The sequence below is a fragment of the Crinia signifera genome, chromosome 2 (assembly GCF_055691185.1).
Source record: "Crinia signifera chromosome 2, ASM5569118v1, whole genome shotgun sequence".
NCBI classification, from domain to species: Eukaryota; Metazoa; Chordata; class Amphibia; order Anura; family Myobatrachidae; genus Crinia; species Crinia signifera.
This window is the reverse complement of record NC_139218.1, coordinates 268,142,599-268,162,538: the sequence shown is the minus strand read 5'-3', so window position 1 is coordinate 268,162,538 and position 19,940 is coordinate 268,142,599. Positions and strand designations below refer to the sequence as shown.

Genomic DNA, 19,940 nt, shown 5'->3' with positions numbered 1-19,940 from the left:
CCCCTTACGGGCTCGCCACGCAGCGGGCCTGGTGCCTCGCTACGCTCGGCACGCTAATTTATTCTCCCTCCAGGGGTGTCGTGGACACCCACGGAGGGAGAAAGTGTCAGGATTTCGGCGATCGGGATTCTGAACGCCGGGATCCCGACCGCCGGGATTTACACTGCATCCCGTTGAAATTGTTGTGCGTAACCAAGATATTGTGAATGTGTGGCTCCTAAGCAACACCACAAATTCCAGCAATAATCATTCTTTTTCTTAAATTGCTTTATGATGTGTGTGGATGTTCTATGTGTATCCATATTCCTTCCGCATTTGTCAATTTTTATTTTTAGTGATTATCTGGAATCTGGATACATATGTTATAAAATAACATTAGTGTTTTCTGAGCAAAAGTAAAAAAAAAAAGCCTTGCAGACATCTAATGCATGGCAATACTTAATGATAGCAATGTCCTATAAATTGATGACAAGCAATTGAAGTTTCAGTTCACCGTAAGCTTTATATATGAAGCATAACATTAGTTACTTTATTGCAGATGCTTATTTTCTGAATAAAGCAGATAAATCTGTCTGCAGACATCACAAACTTGCTAATGTTTGCTATTCTGAAGCAGCCTTAAGGAAATTCTGGTTACCAGAAAACCAGACCCGCGAGATCATAAAGATGACAGAGATTGATTCAGACAAAGATGTGTGCGGAATTGGGGCTACAATATCTCCTTTCTGCTGCAATCCATACTAATGGCCTTACTTAGAAAAACTAAGCGAAAACATTCTATATTTAAACTGTCCTTGAATAATTCACTTTGTGGATGTTCTTCAATAATACTTACAATATGAAAGTGGTTTGTCATTATTGGTCATATGAACTCAAATCACACTGGCTACTGGTACGGCCAGGAGGCTTTTGAAGATCAGATGGCGCTCCCAGCCACTTGGAAAGGTGAGCAAGTTTCTTGCAAACCGCTTTCTCTGGCTCAATCCGCTCACATAGGAAAGGTAGGTGGGGCGATAATGCAATTTGCACTGTATCCTGTGATCGTACCTTGGCCCCTACTTTTATAATGCTTGTAATGTGGGCATTGTAGGACCTGCAATGATGCTCTAGCGTGCTTCAAAAATGGTAAATGTATATTTAATTAGTAATAACAAATTTGCAGCTATTTTTACCTCTGAATAAATCTGTATAGTTCTCAGAACAGAACGCTGCTATCCATATCAATGGTTTGGTTCTGTCTTGGCCTACAGTACTTTTTCCTCCTGCTGTTTGGCTTTTTTCTGTGTGAGAGAAGTTTGTGTTTTGAGCTGCATGAGACTGATCTAGATAAGTACCTGGGAAATGATTCATGATATTCCTATTCTCCCTGTGAAGCGGACTGTGCTGCCTCATGCTGCATCTCATCTTGTGTATAGTAAGATGGAGTGCAGGTATTCAAGTGACATGCCACTTCCCAGAATGGTGCACATGGAACATGCCCAGGCTGTGCTACACTTTAAGCCACGGTCAGTACAGATGTATCCATGCTTTTTTTGCAGCATAATATGGCCACGCACCCCTGTGCTTTTGCAATGTGTATTCTCCTGCAGCTGCCGGCTTCCCCATACTGGTCTTAAAGCAATGCATGCCTTCCCATGTAACGGAGACTGCTATGCACAACATCAAAGATGACTACATCTACACTTCACAGAAAGGGAAGTATATAAGTGGAATATTCTCCTATCAGAGGTGTTAAGAGAACAATACAACAGAGCAATTTAAACCCAGTGAAATGCATCAGGCTTCAGCACCACTGCCATCCTCTTCATACTGTGGTGTGGAATCAAGTTCAACCATACCTAAGGATACCTGAACCAGGACTAAAGTGGACTTTTCCACCTATTGGGGCTTCCTAACAAAACAAGTAAAGACAGCACATCAATCTCACAGGGACTACCGCCCATAACAACACGGAAAAGTGGCAGCCATCCCGGATATGTGAGTTACTCAACTGTCGTCCCCCCCCCCCCCCCCCCAAAAAAAAAGAACTTATGCCCATTTGGAGTCCAAATAGGAACAGTGTCAGTCTATGAAGGACTAGCGGGGTGCTTTCCCTCAACATCCCCAAATGAACCAAAGCTGTCAATCATTTTAAGCTTACAACATCTATATACTAAGCACCATTTTGATGCATGCAATTTACTCATTTAAATGTTTTTAATGTATTTTAATTTATTCATTTATTGTTAGTGTGATCAACTTCCTCAAAAGCACAGTTTTAATTTTGTCTTCTTGCTTTTTACTCTAGGGGCTGACTACCCCTTTACCCTTAACTGCTGCTAGATTTGAACCGAGTTTTAAACGGTGCCTGTACAGTACCCTAGAGGTACTACACCATTTTTCTTCTTTTTGAGCAATTTAAACATGCTTGGGATAGGCATATGAATATCCTTTTAAAAATAACTAAGAATCCATTATATTTTGCAGTCCTGTGCACGTTCACTTGAGCTAGATTATTTAATGTTCTATAAATAGAGATGTACTTTTCTGCCAAAAAAAAAAGTTTTTGAGATTCTTGCAGAAAGTTTGAATTTTGTCCACACTTAGCAGCATCATTCTGAGAGTCAGATGGTCTTGTGATTGGATTGGCTAAGATGGCGGTGTGTCAGCCACAGCAGAGAGATAGGAAATGCCTCCAGGGACATCTGTTTTATTTAATGTAATCACTGTATCACTTCATCTGAAAATGAAAGGGTTAAGGAATGTACACCCTAAAACAAATTTTCAAGAAAATAGGCCTAATATGGGTAACCACAATATCATTATCATGCATGTCGATGATAATCTGGTAAAGTGTTCCCAGCTTTGAAGTTGTCATCCAGTTTAAGAGTTGACCTCAAGCATATTCTTGTGGTACTTTGCTCTGAAAATAATGATCAGTTTCAATACCGTTTTGTTGGTATGGTGGGAAACACCCATGACTTGGTCAGGTACTGTAAGTTAATGGGCTTGCCACAAGTACTTGCTTAATGACTTTTGTACTAAAAAAAAAAAGAAACCCCCTCGTTTTACTTTTTTTCAAAATGGAATCGGTTTACAACATATATATTTAAGTGAAGTATTTACATTTTTTTTTGATGGTTCCCATTGTGGCACCCTCCCTTGGAAAATGCCGTACCACACCACAATGAACACATATATTGGCATCGTAAGGGGAGGAGGTGCGTGCTGAGGGGTGGCAGCTCCCATTCAGTGAACGGATCTGGCACTGCAGCCACATGGGTCTCTAGGGAAGCCCAAATCAGTTGATCCTGGACTGACAAAAAAGGAGTTCAGGGCACTCATCCAGCCTGCTTTGCCTTGCCTCTTTTTTACAGGCTTGCTGCTTTGCTGAGAGATTGGAAGGGGTAGTGGTCGGGTGCAAATGGGAGACTTGCCTACGTTTTCAGAGGAACGGGAGGACCAAATGATTGAGCCTCGTTAATGGGAGGGTAGACAATTATGCTACAATGCTCGTACTGAATGTTTTATGACACACAATGTTCTCATTTGTGTGTGTGTGTGTTAGTATGTGGATTTTTATTTTTCTTACCTCCCTTTTGCTCTTGTAGGTATCCCGGAAAACTGGCAAATCTCTTCAGCCCAATGAAAGAATGCAGTTATACGGAGAGGACTCCACTGTTAATGCTTTCTGCTGAAAATAAAAGGTATTATACACTGAACAAGCTGGATTAATACAATGTAACTGGCAGTGAAAGCGTATTAGTTACATCTATATAAAGCATTATTTCTAAATAGAAATTGAACTGCGTCTGTATGATAAAATGATTGTTTGAGAAAATACCACAGTTAAAGAGCAGTGACATTAATAGTCAGTCCTGTAGCATCAATTTGTAAATGACCACAATGTACTGTATGCAATGGATAAAAACTGGGGTACTTGTTTCCTAGCACGGCGCCCACGATTTTCAGTCGTATGGCCTCTTATGCATTGTATCGCATCGCATGCCATATAGCCACATACGATGCGATTTAAGCACCCTATACGATTTTTAATTGTATAAGCACCCTATTGGGTGCTTACAATGTTAAATGCACCCCCACGCCACCCCAACTCAATGCCAACCCGAAGCGTGGCGAGCGCAGCAAGCCCGCGTCCTCCGACCTGTTCATACCACCACTATCCACGTCGGTGTGGAGTTGATTTTATATAGTGTGGCGAGCGCAGCGAGCGGACGCGTATTACTTTACATGTATTCCGCGTGCCCGCTGTGCTCGCCACGCTATCTAAAATCTACTCCATGCCGACGTGGATAGTGGGGGTATGAAAAGGTCGGAGGAGGCGTACCGCCGCCGCTCGCCACGCTTCGGGTTGGCGTTGATAGTGGGGTTGGCATGGGGGTGCTTTTAACATTGTAAGCACCCCTCACGGTGTTTATACAATTAATAATCTTATGGGGGGCCCATTTAACATTGAAAACACTCATTGGGGTGCTTATACAATTTTTAATCGTATACCATTGTATATGGCATACAATGCGATGGTATACGATTTAAAATTGTATAACATCGCCTAACATCGCATCACAAACCATTGTATGGCTAATGGTATGCGATGCGATGGGCGCCGTGCTAGGAAACAAGTACCAAAACTGGCATATACAGTACATCTTGGGCATTGGTAGGTGTTAAGGCAATAAGGAAACCTCTGTGTATATAATTATATTGCAATAGATGGCATAATACAGAAGATTCAAGAAATGTATTATGAAAACATATAACGCTTTTTCTAGTGTACAAAGTTTTAAGGCTTTATGTTAATAGCCTTCAAAACTTTATGCCGGACAATACTTAATGGCATTTGTACCAGTGCTTTCTCTGATATACAGTACTGTGTATGCAATAGCATTCTATTACTGTAGCCATAACTAGCCTACTTGGCTTATTCCTGGCCTGTTTAAGATTAAAAACCAAGAAGTCTATGAAACAAGAGTTAAGATTGGTGAAGTACCAGATCAATTCATTTGAACAAACTGATTTCATCTGTTAGATTTTTTTCTGTGTTGCAGAAGTAATTCCCCTAAATTATATTTTAACATTCCACATGGTTATTAGAATTGCTTCATTTTGGCCACACGTTTTTACTTTCTGCTACTATGGTACGGTAGCAATGGGTAGTAGTTGATAAACCTCAATGTCGGGCATTAGAGAGAACCTATGGTTGGGATGCGGTTAATTTCCCGGCGGTCGGGATCCCGGCGGTCGGAATCCCGACACTGGAATCCCGACCGACGAAATCCCGAAACTTTCTCCCTCCGTGGGTGTCCACGACACCCATAGAGGGAGAATAAAATAGCGTGCCGAGCGTAGCGAGGCACCGGGCCCGCTGCGTGGCGAGCGCAGCGAGCCCGCAAGGGGGGGCGATCCATGTCCCCCCCCTTGTCGGGATTTCGGCGGTCGGGATTCCAGTGTCGGGATTCCGACCGCCGGGATCCCGACCGCCGGGAAATCATATCGGATCCCCTATGGTTAGTGAGTTGGATGGCGCTAGACTGAGTTGAGCCTCAGAATACTTATCTGGATGGTTCTTCCTCCGTGGGTATAATTCTTGTTCTTAGCTTGATTGTGGATTTCCCATTGGGTATGAGGAAAAAACAGAAGGGGGGGGGGGGGTTTAGGGAAGAATTCGAAAAGAATGGGTAAATAATATGCCTGTCCCAGGGATGTGAACGGTCTTACCTCACTTACATAGCAATGTACAGTAGTGAGGCTAAGACTATCTTGGTATCTTTTACTTGACGGGTGTTTTATCATCAGTTTTTCGTACCTTACTCACAATCATCAAAAATACGACTTTCTAGGTATCTTTTATACGGCGTACCAGTACTCACGGTTGGATGTGTGAATTAACTCTCATAGAGGTTTCTTTATCCTTGTCAGTTTCTTTATTTTGTAATTTCATAAAAAGATAATTGATTATTAAAAATACACAATGAAAAAAAAAAAAAGGGGGGGGGGATCTGTTTGCTAGTAGAAAAGACGTTCAGCCCTATTAGAGCAGAGAGGACTATGGCACAAAACCAAGGACCAGTTCTACAGTATTTGTACCATAAAAATTGTGGCCTCCTACCTCTCTCCCAGGGGGTGTTGTGATGTCAAAAAGGCTTTCAGCAAAGAGTGTTCCCATAAATGAGCAAGTCCTACTCCCAACGTGTTTCGGGATGTGTATGTCTTTATCAAGGCATTGCCAGTCAAGCTATACCCAGTTTTTTTCTGGAATTTAAGGGATTAGTCCTCATACAGTGAAGTTGAGGCCAGAGGCGTAACTACGAATTTTGAGCCCCCCGCCGCAAATTTTTTTTGGGCGCCCCCACCCCCCTCCCCTCGCTGCCCCCCGCTGCTGTCTCTGCCGGTACCTGCCTGCCGTGCCCGGTGCCGTCATGGTCCCGTCTCTCCCAGCGCTGGCTAGTGGCTCCTGCTGCTATAATGAAAAGTCTCTTAGAAAATGGCTGCCCCCATACTGCAGACAGAAAACTGTCTGCAGTATGGGGGCAGCCATTTTCTAAGTGTCCGTTTTCATTATCGCAGCAGGAGCCACTAGCCAGCGCTGGGAGAGACGGGAGTCGGGACCGTGACTGCACCGGGCACGGCAGGCAGGTACCGGCAGAGACAGCAGCGGGTAACTATAGTCCCGCAGACCCCTGGCGCCCAAACTTTCTCTGTGCCTCCCCACCACCGCGGGGGCTGCGGAGCTATAGTTACGCCACTGTTTGAGGCAGCATAAGATAAAATGCAGCGCCTGGAAACTCTGCCCAAAGAGAGAACCTGGTCCAGCATTACTTAATCATTGTTCATGGAATCAATATTTAAACTATTGCGGAATGGGAAAAGTCTGTATATGCTGGTATCTAATTTTACAACTTCCTTCAATTTTGTTGATAATTGTTCACAAACTGAATTGGCAAAAAGTATAAACCACATTCTGAAAAAATATAACCCCCTTTTAGCTTCATGTAGTTTCTTAAAGTGTCTGTAATACAGCCACATTTTATTTTTTAATTTTAAATTGATTTGGTTGTTTTCCAAATAATCAAGTTATTTCCACTGTAGAGAAAATCGGTAAAAAAGCAACACGTTAACATCTAAACCATTAGAAACGAAAATGCACTAAAGTAGTGAAACATTTATAAGCCTTTACTGTAGATCTAAGTGCCTTATTTTTTATCTTTTCTGGGAAAACTGCACCTTAGTGGTAGTCTTACAAGCGAAGCTTTGTTACATTGCACACTTACATTCTTTAGGCTACTATTTATAGAACTCCTGTTACATTCAACTCTCCAGAGCATCTGGTTATTAATGAAAGACATGAGCTGTGATTTGCTAGGTTCGCTTTCAAAGCATTTCATTTAAGTTAATGGAAACTGTCATAAAATCCTGTGCTAGCTGTCCAATAAAACAGAGAACTATATCTTTTATGAAGGTTTCATTTTTTTTTATACCCCTTACTTTCAATAATTGCATCAAAGTACCCCTGACCCAATAGGTGCCAAACACTGCTGTCAAGAAGGTTAGCCATAAACAACACTATCCCAGAATAATTGTAAACAAAACACTGAAGTGGAGTGGGCTTAAAGAATATCCTTCTGCATCCGTGACTCCCTGTACATGTATGTGGATGGTGGAAGTTGCATCCATTGTCAGCCACTAGTTTTATACAGGAAGTGTTCTCCAGCTGGAACAGGGGCAGCACGGATGGTGTAATGGTTAGCATTACTGCCTTACAGCGCTGAGGTCATGAGATCATGGCTCTAACTGTGCAGAGTTTGTATATTCTCCACGTGCTTGCGTGGGTTTACTCCGGGTACTCCGGTTTCCTCCCACAATCAAAAAATATACAGGAAGGTTAACTGGCTTCCAACAAAATTAACCCTAGAATGTCTGTGTGTGCATGTACATGTAATAGGGAATATAGATTGTAAGCTCCACTGGGGCAGGGACTGATGTGAATGGTCAAATATTATCTGTAAAGCGCTGCGGAATATGTATGCGCTACATACATATCAGGTTGAACGACCAGGTTGAACTAGATGGACGCAAGTCTTTTTTCAGCCTAACCTACTATGTAACTAGGTAACTACATAAGTAACTATTAATAAATAAATAAAATAATAGAACAATTCTCAGTTTTTTTGTGGATGACTGTGATCACTGCAATGTGATTTTCCCAAATTTATTAGGAATCCAATTATCAACAATATAAAAAAATGGAAATAAACACATAAGCATACATAAATTCCCATATACTATTAAAAATAAAAAAATAATTACCTGAACATCACAGAGAGATTTAGGCCCTCATTCTGGTTAACTCTGTAAGCTGGGAAGTTAGCAGCTTACAGTCCCAGGGGGCTTGCCCTGTTACCTGCCGAAACCTCCCCCCCTCCCGCAGTCGTATCCCCTCGCAACTGTCTTTGTGACACATCCCCTCGCATGTCACACTAGCGGAGAAATTATTTGATGGTCGCCGACCATCGAATTATATTTTCAGACTTCGCAAATATAAATCGGTGGATACTGACTTATATTTGCGGCCATTCTGCAAGTCATGTGATGTCAAGTCATGTGAAGTTACCACCCGCCCCGTTGCTAGGCGTCCACACGGGTGACCTCCGGGTCTGCTACTCCACACCCCCCGTCTTCACTGCTCTATGCAAACGGGCTGGCGACTATGCTAGTCAGAGTCTGTTCCCCAAGAGAGCCTGTGCATGCGCAGAAACAAAACATCACTCCCCCGTGCAATTGCGCGGGGAGAGTGACGCTACCAGACTGACCTCTTAGTTCATAAAATTTTTAGGACAGAAAGAAATGTCACTGTGTGGTGCACCAAATAAAGAGTCTATTAAAATCTAACCTTTATTATTATTATTGGTTAAAATTATAGCGAAAATATAAAAGACACAAAGACAATAAATGACATACAAATTGTTAAAAAAGGATAAAAATTATCCTTGCTTCGCGGGATCCCACACTCTTTAATTACAATATCAGTTTGTGTTATGGTACATATTCTGTCTAGTAAATATTTTGGATTGGTTATATATATGTGGCGAGCAATGGACACACCTTATAAATTACCCCGTATGTGGGGAAGAGATTAGTATGGCTTTTAAGGTGGACTAGTGCGGTTGCAATACCAATTAATTTCTCACTTTATCTGAGTGATGGTATCGGTTTGTGCCCAAATTAATATTTCGGCAGTGTTTGAACTGTGTTGGTGCCAAAAGATGTTGCTATCGCTCAGTGTGTATGGTTACCACAATCGGGAGAGCGTGTTAGCAACTTGGATTATCACGTTTTTAATCTTGTGCACACAGAATGATCACTGTGGGTTAATCAAGTATCTTTAATAGTGGTATTGATATAGTCCCTGGAGTATATCTTATCTAAGGTAAAGACAAGTTGTCTCACAATGTAGTAGGACTTATATCATATTATTTTAGGAATATAATTTCACCGACCAATACTTATCTAGAGAGGCGCTGGTAGTTACTAGAATATATAGCTGATACACTGTTGTTACATCAGATATTGGTGTCAATCACACCTTAGTTTGCAGCACTCAAAGATAGAGTCACCAATAATCGCTCAGTGTGTATCGTTCACACATATTACTCAAATAAAGTGGGATTGGAGAGGTGATAATATCCCAAGTGCGCTGTAATCACACGTCGGCTGGGTATATTGATAGCGATGTTTTACTCACTTATACATAGACGGGGAGCAATACTGACAGTATATAGTCTATAGTCCCTGGAGCGCAGTGTGCGTATCGGTCACACGCTGTCTCACAATTATATGGGGCTGTCTGACAGTTATTAATTAAAGGTGTGCGCTCTTTGGCCAACCGGCTCTATGTCGATGCGCTCACTTAGTAAGTATAATTATTCCATTTAGAACAGTGCCACAACAATTAATTAGGCAATTGCAAACGATGGTTGTACTGACAGATGTCAGCGATTGCTCAGTGTGTTGTATTCCCAGAGTTTAGAGGAGCGTATTGGTGACTTTGTAATTACAATTTCACGTTTAATCGTGTACACAATTATGTCAATGATAGTATTGAAGTAGTCCCTGGAGTACAATGTATCTAATGTCTAGACAATTGTCTCACTATATAACAGGACTAGTGTCGGTTTTTAAGAATTTCAATTAAATAATTCCATTAGACCAATTCTATTTTTAAGAGGCAGTAGTAGCCACTCAGAGGTATCAGTGATACGTGGTTCCTATGTATCGTCCAGTGTTCTGTGCTAATTGCACCTTAGTTGTCAGTGTGAATATTGCACATGATTAGGAGTGCCAATAATCGCTCAGTGTGTAGCGTTCACATACATTTTGCACTAGGGCAAGACTAAATAGTGATAATACGTCAGGTATATTATGATTATATGCCAACTATAATGTATCAATAACAGCGTTGGATCGCTACACTTTAGACGAGGAACAGTGTTTAACCGTGTGCACTCTGCCGCGTCTGGAGCGCAGCGTGTAAGGAAGTTCACACGCTGTCTCTCAATCAGACAGGACCGTTTGGCAGTTGCAAGTTCAAAAGTATGCGCCCTTTAGCCAACGGGCTATGCATAAATGCGCTCGCTCAGTAAATGTCATTAATCAAATTTTAAGCTAGACAGATCGAAAATTATTGTACATTTCAATGGGGGTAAGGGAGTGGGGAGAGCCCACGAAGTGTACGGTCGGCGTACGCTTCGCTAATGAGCTTCGTCAGGACTGACCCGGCAAATACTGGGTCACCTAAGTGTCCATTTCCGTGCTTTGCTCCGCCCCTCTGGAAACCCCCTTCTGAAAATCCTGCGTTTGCCACTGAAAGCGCCTGTTACAGTGCTCCTTTCTCTCACATATATAGCGTTATATGAAGACTGACTTCTTTACAAAATGAAAAGTGTGAATGAAATGTGAATTCAACTTGCTTTTTTCCATAGATAGAGAACAATAGTGTTTACATTCAAGTGATGTGCTCTAAAGACTACAGATCTATCCGCATAACTGTGATGCCTTTATAATGGTAGACAGTTTGTTCTCATTTGCCGTGTGAAATGAGGGATGCCTCTGTCAAATACATGGATTGCTGCACAGATAAGAGTGCATCAAAAAACCATAAGTGTCAGGAAAACTGTTACCAAGGAAACATAAGCGTACTTGGCTACATGCTGATAACTCTCACGTGTAGCTATTATTTTGAATCTCGATATACTAGCAATAAACCTATTAATTTGCATTTTAGCTAAATCACTGCCGTATTTTCGATCCAGAATAACGTTAATTTTAGAAGCAACGTATAAGGCTTAATACTAAAACAATAGCGAAAGATCACTTTTAAGAACACACTCGGGAAAGATAGGTCCAGAGTATTAGCAGATATACAGTAGGTCGCACCAGTGTATGATTGAGGTAAGACCACAGGATAGATCACTTAGCAGGTCTTAGTTTTTTTTTTTAACCAGGCAGAACATGTTTACATTAAGGTTAAATAAAGAAGTTCACAATTGGCTGCACACCCTCTTTTGTGTGTGTAGAATTGTTCCACACCCCTTTTCACATCACTGTGGTAGAATGGCCAGTGCTGTGAGCTGCTGGCCATGCTCCCAGTCCCTCTGATTGCGCACAGCATCTATTCTGCTGCACAGAGCAGTGAGTGACAGGGGGATACCCAGCTGCCCTCACCCACCGTGGCACACAATCAGGAACCATAGATGTTCGTTGGAGTCAAGCAACCAAAGTCTCAGACACTTCTGAGGAAGGATTGTATATTCGAAATGCATTAAGCATGCCTTTCCTTGCTCTGTACAGTCCTTTTGGCTACATTTGGGATCGTAGAACCGGCTTACCTTACTACCAGATCCGGAACTGGGACCTTTGGTTGCTTGACTGGCACAAACATCTATGGTTCCTGATTGTGCCTTGGACATATATTACATGCTTTTATCCCCTTTTCAAATTGAGGAGAGTGATCAACATTTCATGAATTATTTCATTTGTTTTTGAAAAAAATTTGATGGATGGTTACTTTATTTTATTATATCCCTCACGCGGGGTCCCCATTACCTAGCAGCTTCAGTAGCTCTTCTCAATTGAGCACATGCTGGTGTGTGCGGGACTGCATTTTGGCCAGGGAGGTGTTTGTCCATCTAACAAAGATTTTGTCAGAGTGAACTAGAATAAGGCCCAAGGTCACACCTCCTGAAAATTACATTGGCCAGGCTCTCCACTGCCCTGAGTAAGGCACAATATTTAAAGAAAGATGATGCATGTGCATTTGGAAGGGTCTTGCTTGCAGCGGGCGTATCACCCTGTATGTACTGAAAGGACATGTGTGTGTGTGTGTGGTAGAGGTAACTAGTGTTTTTACTGAAACGTATGTTTGGTGAGATGTTACTTCCATATTGGAAATCTAAAAATATTCATGTCTAAAACTTTTGAGAGAGAATATATGTTCTATTTAGTTTCTATTTGTCAGCCTGTTTCTGATTCAGAAGCTGGATGGTCTTTTTAGATAAATGTATGTATACACATGAAGTATTGGTCTGGATGATTGTCATCATATCTGAACAGGGAGCAAAATCAGGCATGTCTGCTTCTGAATCACAATATGCCGTCCAGAAAGTTTCTGCAATTTTCACAGCTTGCCGTCCTAATCTATTTCAGTTAATCAATACAATGTATTGCATAAACTGCTGTTTATTCCAAGAAGTGAGAATTCAATATTTGCATTTTTTTTTGTTACTATAGATGTGGGTACAGTATGTAACATAAATGATACTTTCAAATGCTACTTGTGTTAAAACCTGGACAAACCCCACTTTTTTTTTGTCTTCTCATCATAGTGCTAAGTACAGGAAAAACCAAGTCCTTTCTAAATTGTTACTTGGTGTTACTGTATTGTTCTAGTATTAAAGAATTGCACTATTATTACCACAGAATTGTAGTTAATTTACCGACTGATAAAATACCAATTGATCCCCTCAACCAAATGCTGAGTGACAAAATACTAACCGGTAGTGTACACCAATAATATAAATACAGACTACCTTAATATACCGTCAATCAAAACACAGACTTGTGCAAAACAGATGAACCACAATGCCGAAGGCCAATATATTGTCACAAACAAAAATACAGAGTATAGTATTTCATTTTTTTTTTTTCACAGAAAGCGACTTGTTCATACTTCACAATCCCAGTGGGCATAGAAGTACAATATGAGCTTGGCACTGTGCCTTAAGCATGGCAAGCTCAGCGGTACACTAATACTGTACCCATGTCGCCATTACAACTGTGTCGTCATTTTAACATATTCTGCATTATAATCATGTTGGAATTTCAACTGTCAGTATTATGTACCCATCGGTATTTGCACCCTGATAGTATAATAGTGTAGGCCTAGTGATGTCAATATTTCAATTGGCAGAAAATTATACTCCACCCTTAGCACAGACTCAAGTAGTGTTTGTTATTATAACTGTATTAATATTATTTATTTATTATTTTATTAAGTTTCTTATATAGCGCAGCATATTCCGTTGCGCTTTACAAAGGAGACAGTGTTACAACAAACAGGGTATTTAAAGACAGTCAAAATGTAGGAGGGCCCTGGTCGCAAGCTTACAATCTATAGGGATAAAATGTATTAGTCTTTATACTGTGTTAATATTTTAATTTAATTTTTTTACTCTTTTAGGCCAGATTTCATCTGTGGTGGGGAATCATGGGAGAATAGTTCTTCCGAATTTGAACAAAGATGCCGGCTTGGTAGTGAAGTAGGCAGTCTGTCTCGATCCGCGTCATCTGAAAAATATGAACTGTTGGATAACCTTCAAGGGAAATTGAACTCTTCCAAACTAAGGTAAGTTGTCAGCTGCAAATATAGCACACCTGGGTGAGGAAATATTGAGCTTTTCTCTTTCAGGAATATTACATTGCAATACAAGAGCACTACTACTCAAGGGCTGGCCTGCAACTTTCAGCCTAGGGAGTAAACACAATAATGTTGCCTCAACATTTATAACCACAAACTGCGATGGAGAAATGAGTGTACAAAATGTTTGTAGTAGGGATTATATAATGAGAGTATGGTTTAAGTAGCCATTTAAAAATATAAAAAGGTTATACTGTATGTAGAAGAGATAAACAAATACAAACCCTACAATCCCCAATGACAAATCAAGATTATGGCATGCTCCTCAACTTTATCATAAGTTAATTTGAAAACAAACACAAAATCTGACTGCTCTTCTTACACCTTTAAATATCATAGCCAGATCTGACCCACCCCTTTATGTAAAATCAGACCCAACCCTTCATTAATAAACCATACCCCGCCCCCCCCCCCCATAAATCCATTGTCAATATTATGTTGCCTTTGGGGTAATGCATTGAATTAATTTGTCTACAAAAAATGCATGTCAGTAAGGGACATCTTAAGTGAGAGGGGGAGGCCCATGTGCAGCCCCCTCCATCCCAGCCCGCAGTGCTGTATAGTTTGAGCTCTAGAGGGCTCAGACTCTAAAGGGCCTCACACACACAGCGATATTCAGCCACTTTCTGAGCGATTTTACATAATTGCTCAGAAAGTGGCTTACTAAAGTGTGCTGTGGCCCACACAGCAACTCAGATGCGCTGCCCTGCGGGACCACGATACATAATGGACCTGCTTGTAATTGTCGCTCAGAAGGCCCACACATCTCTGCATGTGTGGTTACCTTCTGAGCGATAAGCTGCCCTGAGCTCCCGTGTTGCCAAACCTGAAATGACGCTGGAGCCGGCTCCTACTGGTCGCGGCATTTGAGCGCATGGAGCCCGGCACTGGCAGCACTCCGCCTTTAGCACCCCAGCGGCTGAGTGACTGCTTAGCAGAGTGGAGCAGGGGCAATGATGGCTCCTTTGCTCCGGGTGAGCAGTGCATGGTTGTCTTGGGACATGGGGCGGGAGGACGCGCTGCTGCAGGGCATCAGCAGTCATTCAGAAGTGAGAGAGAGTTGGCAATGCGATCTACCCGCTGTCTTCCTGTCCAAAGAACTGGCCAAGGTGAGCACAGTGCAGCCAGTCACCGACCCACAAATGCTGTGGGGTGAATGATCTGCCCACGGGCCGGCGCCACCACTAGGCAAGTTTAGGCATTTGAGAGAAAAAAGAGAGAACTGCACTGTGGATGCACACCGAAAGAAATCTTTCGGTGTGCATCCACAGTGCAATTCTCTCTCTCTTTTTTCTCTCCCATGCATATTATATTGCCTGGATAGCACCCATCGCCTAAACACACAACCGAGGCGACAAATCTAACAATAGGAATACCTATTAAATTGCAAATAGGTGTGTGCGGACCCGTAATATCCCCTTTCCCCTTACCCCCTATCTACTAAGTTTAGGCATTTGCCTAGGGCGCGGCCACTGGAGGGCGGTAGTGAGCCGCAGGAGGAAGAACAAAGCAGCAGCAGGAAGGTACGCTGCCTACAGCAGAGGAGAAGAGCTCGGAGGAACTTTGAACTTGAAGCTGCAGCGTCTCAGCTATTAGGTGAGTTAATTCGGATCCGCCCCCCCCCCGCCGGAGCCTGCCCGTGCTGCCGCTGACAGTCACAGACAGTCAGTCCCACTCCTTATCCCTGGCTGCCGCCCGCCGCCGCTCATCAGCTACAGCAGCCAGCGGTAAACTTCGGCGGCGGGCGGCGGCGGCCTCCCCAGCCCCCGCCGGCCAGTCAGCCTCAATGCACTGCCCCCCACCCCATGCGCTGGACACAATGCTTGGCTACCTAAATCTCCGGCGGGTGGCGGAGTCGACATCCGCCCCCCTCCCCCCAACCGCCCCACCCCCCAGCTACTCAGTCAGTCCGTGCTGGCTGTAAATTCATAATAAATTAAATGTCTGTCTGTAGTAGGCAGCTGCTGGTGTGGGGGGACTTGCTCTGTGCCAACTGCCCAGTACAATATAATTATGGACCCACCCTGCACATAGAAATGAATGGACAGCCAGTGATTGGCTGAGAGCTCTCTGATTGAGAGCTCTCAGCTATTCACTGACTGTCCATACATTTCTATGTGCGCCTGCTGCTACCTGGCTTCCCCTACGCCAGTGGCGTAACTCCCAATGGACGAGCCAGCGCAGCGGGATATGTTACTGTTACATGGTATTTATTGATGCTATAATTTATGTTGTTAATCTAAAAATGTAGCTAATAAAAATGTTAAAAGTCAATTGTGTATGTGAGAAGGTGGGGGGGGGGGGGCGGTATCCTGTAGGTTTGCCTAGGGCGCCTAGATGCCTTGCACCGGCCCTGATCTGCCCCCGAAAACAGTGACGCACTGTCACCTCACAAGTGAACACCACCAGCTCACCACATTTAAATCTCCCGGCTAAACATCACAAAGAAACACAGGAGAGTGCGGCCGAATGATCAACTTGGAGCCCCAGCATCTCTACACCTGCCGCTGGAGAATAAGAGAACCAGGAGCAAACGTTTGTGTGTAACAGCAGAAAGATACAGATTGTCCTGTCCCCTGACACGAGTGATACAGAGCTAACTGGACACCCCTCTTCCCCGTTATACTACAAAGGAGGTGGTAAAGTACTCAATATTCAATTTAATTTATATCAATTCATATATGTATTGAAGGTGAATAGAAATCTGTGATCCAAAAGTGTTAATATTGGTTCCAATATTTTCTATTGTCCATTTTTCAGCGAGCTTGCAACTGTGGATTTAATAGTTAATTACCTTAAATACAATATAAGCACCATCAATCCTGAGCTCTGCAAATTTGTACCTATTGATACAGAGTGTTATATGTAGTATGTCTTTGCCTTAATAAATTGTGTTCATGTTCTGTATTTGCATTTCCTATTAACTATCAATCACAATAGAGGGCTAAATATATTGAGTCTCTCCTGCCATCACTGGGACACTAGATACATTGTTGCTGAAGTAGTCTTTTGATACATTATAGTATGTTGGTCCCTTTCCCCCACATGCCTCTCAGTGTGTATTGGAGTACAGGGCATATCCCACAGCTGGGACATTATGACCAGCACTGCAGATGCATAGAACATTGAATTGTATTCCGCAATGTTTCAGGGTCACAGGTAACATACACTTGGCTCGGGCAGGCGGTCACTGAATGCGCAATAGTCACACTATTGCTCCAATGTTTATATGTCACACTGACAGTGACATGTGTTATGACACTCACCCAGGCTTTATTCCAACCCATTATTTAAATTGAGAGATTTGAAATCTCCCATGCTGAATCTCCCGTTATGAATCTCTAGCACACATCTCTCTGTATGTGGTTCATTATCGGAGAGAGGGAAATCTCTTGTGCTGAATCTCCCGTTATGAATCTCTAGTACACATCTCTCTGTATGTGGTTCATTATCGGAGAGAGTGAAATCTCTTGTGCTCAATCTCCCGTTATGAATCTCTCTGGCACAAATCTCTGCATACAGTATGTAGGGCCCTTAAGGCACAGATCTCCATCTGTATTGTACGATACAAACAAGCGAGAATTGTTTTGTAATGTAGCCTGAAAAAAACCCTGTTAGATGACCAGCCTTTTATCTGGTTAAAAGAGTTAAATTGTTTAGAACAACTTATTGCAAGTTTTCTATGTAAATTCAATGATTATGGGCCTGTCAATTCATTGGACTGCAAGCACAAAGCCTCCACCCCGACAAAGAAAAACGGTCCCAAATTGTGAATGCATCACAAATAGCGATGATTTCAGATCCATCTGCAGAAACCAAACCATATAACAGTTTTTGTTTTGTTTTTTCCATCTGAGTAAGTCTAGGGCAGTGGTTCTCAAACGCTGTACTCAGAACCCCACACAGTTCATGTTTTTCCAGGTCACCCGATAGCTGCACTCCTTACTCATTGACACATTTTAAAAGCTCCACAGGTGGAGTTAATTATTTCACTGGATTCTGTGAGGAGACCTGCAAACCATGCACTGTTGGGTCCTGAGGACCAACTTTGAGAACCTGTGGTCCACTTATCTGTAAGAATTTTAGACTGGAAGTAGTCATAGCTGATGTCAGAGACCCACCCAAAAAATACCTGTGCACTTTCACAAACACACCCACAAAATGCCATGTTTCTGCTCTAAATGCTTGATTCCTGTTGATCAAACTGTGGCTACTCTGCAACTTCCATGCATACACACATTTATTCCTCCAAGCATATGGAATGTTATTTGTATATTGACGTAGGCTTTTATCTAATATATATGTACATGAAAATCCGAGCCGGCCCTAGCCTAAATGACACCCTAGGCAAGATTTTGGTTGGTGCCCCCTAACACCGCCACTAGTTCCGCCTCTGACCCTGCTCCCCTTTCCCAGCACCATCAACCCTCATTATAGCAGTCATCATAATGCCCCCTACACATGACACACATTATTAATGTCCTTATAAACATAATGCCCCTTACACATATGCCAACCTTTATTAATGCCCTTCATACACATAATGACTCACATAATGCCCCTTACACATATGTTGCACATTATTAATACCCTTATACACATGACACACCTAATGCCTGTAACACATATGTCGCACATTATTAATGCATTTATACATGACACACAATGCCCCTTACACATATGTTGCACATTATTAATACCCTTATACACATGACACACCTAATGCACGTAACACATGTCGCACATTATGAATGCATTTATACATGACACACAATGCCCCTTACACATATGCCGAACACTATTGCACAACCAACCCACCTGCAGACAGCACTCACACAGCCATTTACACTGTGACCTCTGCCTCTGCTTGGATACAGATGTTTCCTCATCTTGCCTCAATAGGCCATGCAGCTCCTGGCCAGTTCTGCTAATGTTGGGTGCCTTTTTTGCTGAAAATTCATCTTATTTGCATTATGTGACCAGGACACATAAGGAGCTTCCAATGCTTAAAATAATATGCGGCATGCCTATATTCTGTGTGCGACTGTGGCTGTACCTGCATACGGAATGCTATGTTACAGTGATTTCCATGAATAAAAGCCTCACTCACATACAGAATATAGGCATGCTGCATATCAGTTTAATCAGCAGAAGCTGCTGGTGCCCTTGATAATAACTGCTTGCCAATGGAATTTCTCGACTTCATTTATAGAGATTTGTGTTTTTATCCTCGCTGCCTTTTCTCTTCCAAGGTGTGTGTTAAAAAACCTGAAGATTACTGGACTCTTCATCATAGTAGTTGTCTGCTCGGTAAGTCTCATTTGCAAACATTACTCATAACCTAAAGCATCTCTGTGTTTGGCACTCTAGATTTCAAACTATAGCTGACATTTCATTTGCCCTAGTCTCATGGTATAAAACTCCATGATTACTTTCCAAAATAAATTTCCTGTAAATCTTGTGAGTTGGGATCATTTGGACTACAGCATGATGGTCGACAGTCATTAGTTTGACATGGTTATATGTCGACATGGGGTTTCTCACTTTTTTTAACTGAATGTCAACACAGTCGACTTGGACACAGTTTAAAGTGCACCACTGCACTCGCGATGCTTCAGGCACAATGCCTCGCTACGCCCTTCACACTATTTTATTCTCCCACCACGCCCTAGGGGATGGTAGGGCATGAAATACTGGCTGTCTGCTCCAAAAACAGTGAAAAACCCCATTTCGACCTAGAGACTGATAACCTGTTGAACTAACGACCTGTCGAACTAATGACATTTTGACCTAGAACCATGTCTATCTCCTCCCATGTCAACCTAATGGTGTCAACCTAATGACTGTCGACCATCATGCTGTAGACCAATTGACCGCATCCCAAATCTTGTATGTATTTTCTGTTTAAAGAAGAACTGTGTACTAGTTAATGGTAAATGTGAGTACCTGTACTAGAATTCTGTCACGT

The 19,940-nt window shown here is 42.4% G+C and overlaps 1 protein-coding gene across 2 annotated transcripts in view; it reads left to right on the top strand.

The window, feature by feature from the left end:
• OCA2 (OCA2 melanosomal transmembrane protein) overlaps nt 1-19,940 on the top strand; it is a 205,231-nt gene that overhangs the window by 40,444 nt on the left and 144,847 nt on the right. For both annotated transcript variants that reach the window (XM_083168584.1, XM_083168582.1), the window contains exons 3-5: nt 3,591-3,686; nt 13,736-13,900; nt 19,225-19,282. In XM_083168584.1, the coding sequence (XP_083024710.1) occupies nt 3,591-3,686; nt 13,736-13,900; nt 19,225-19,282 (319 nt within the window). The remainder of the gene's footprint in view (nt 1-3,590; nt 3,687-13,735; nt 13,901-19,224; nt 19,283-19,940) is intronic.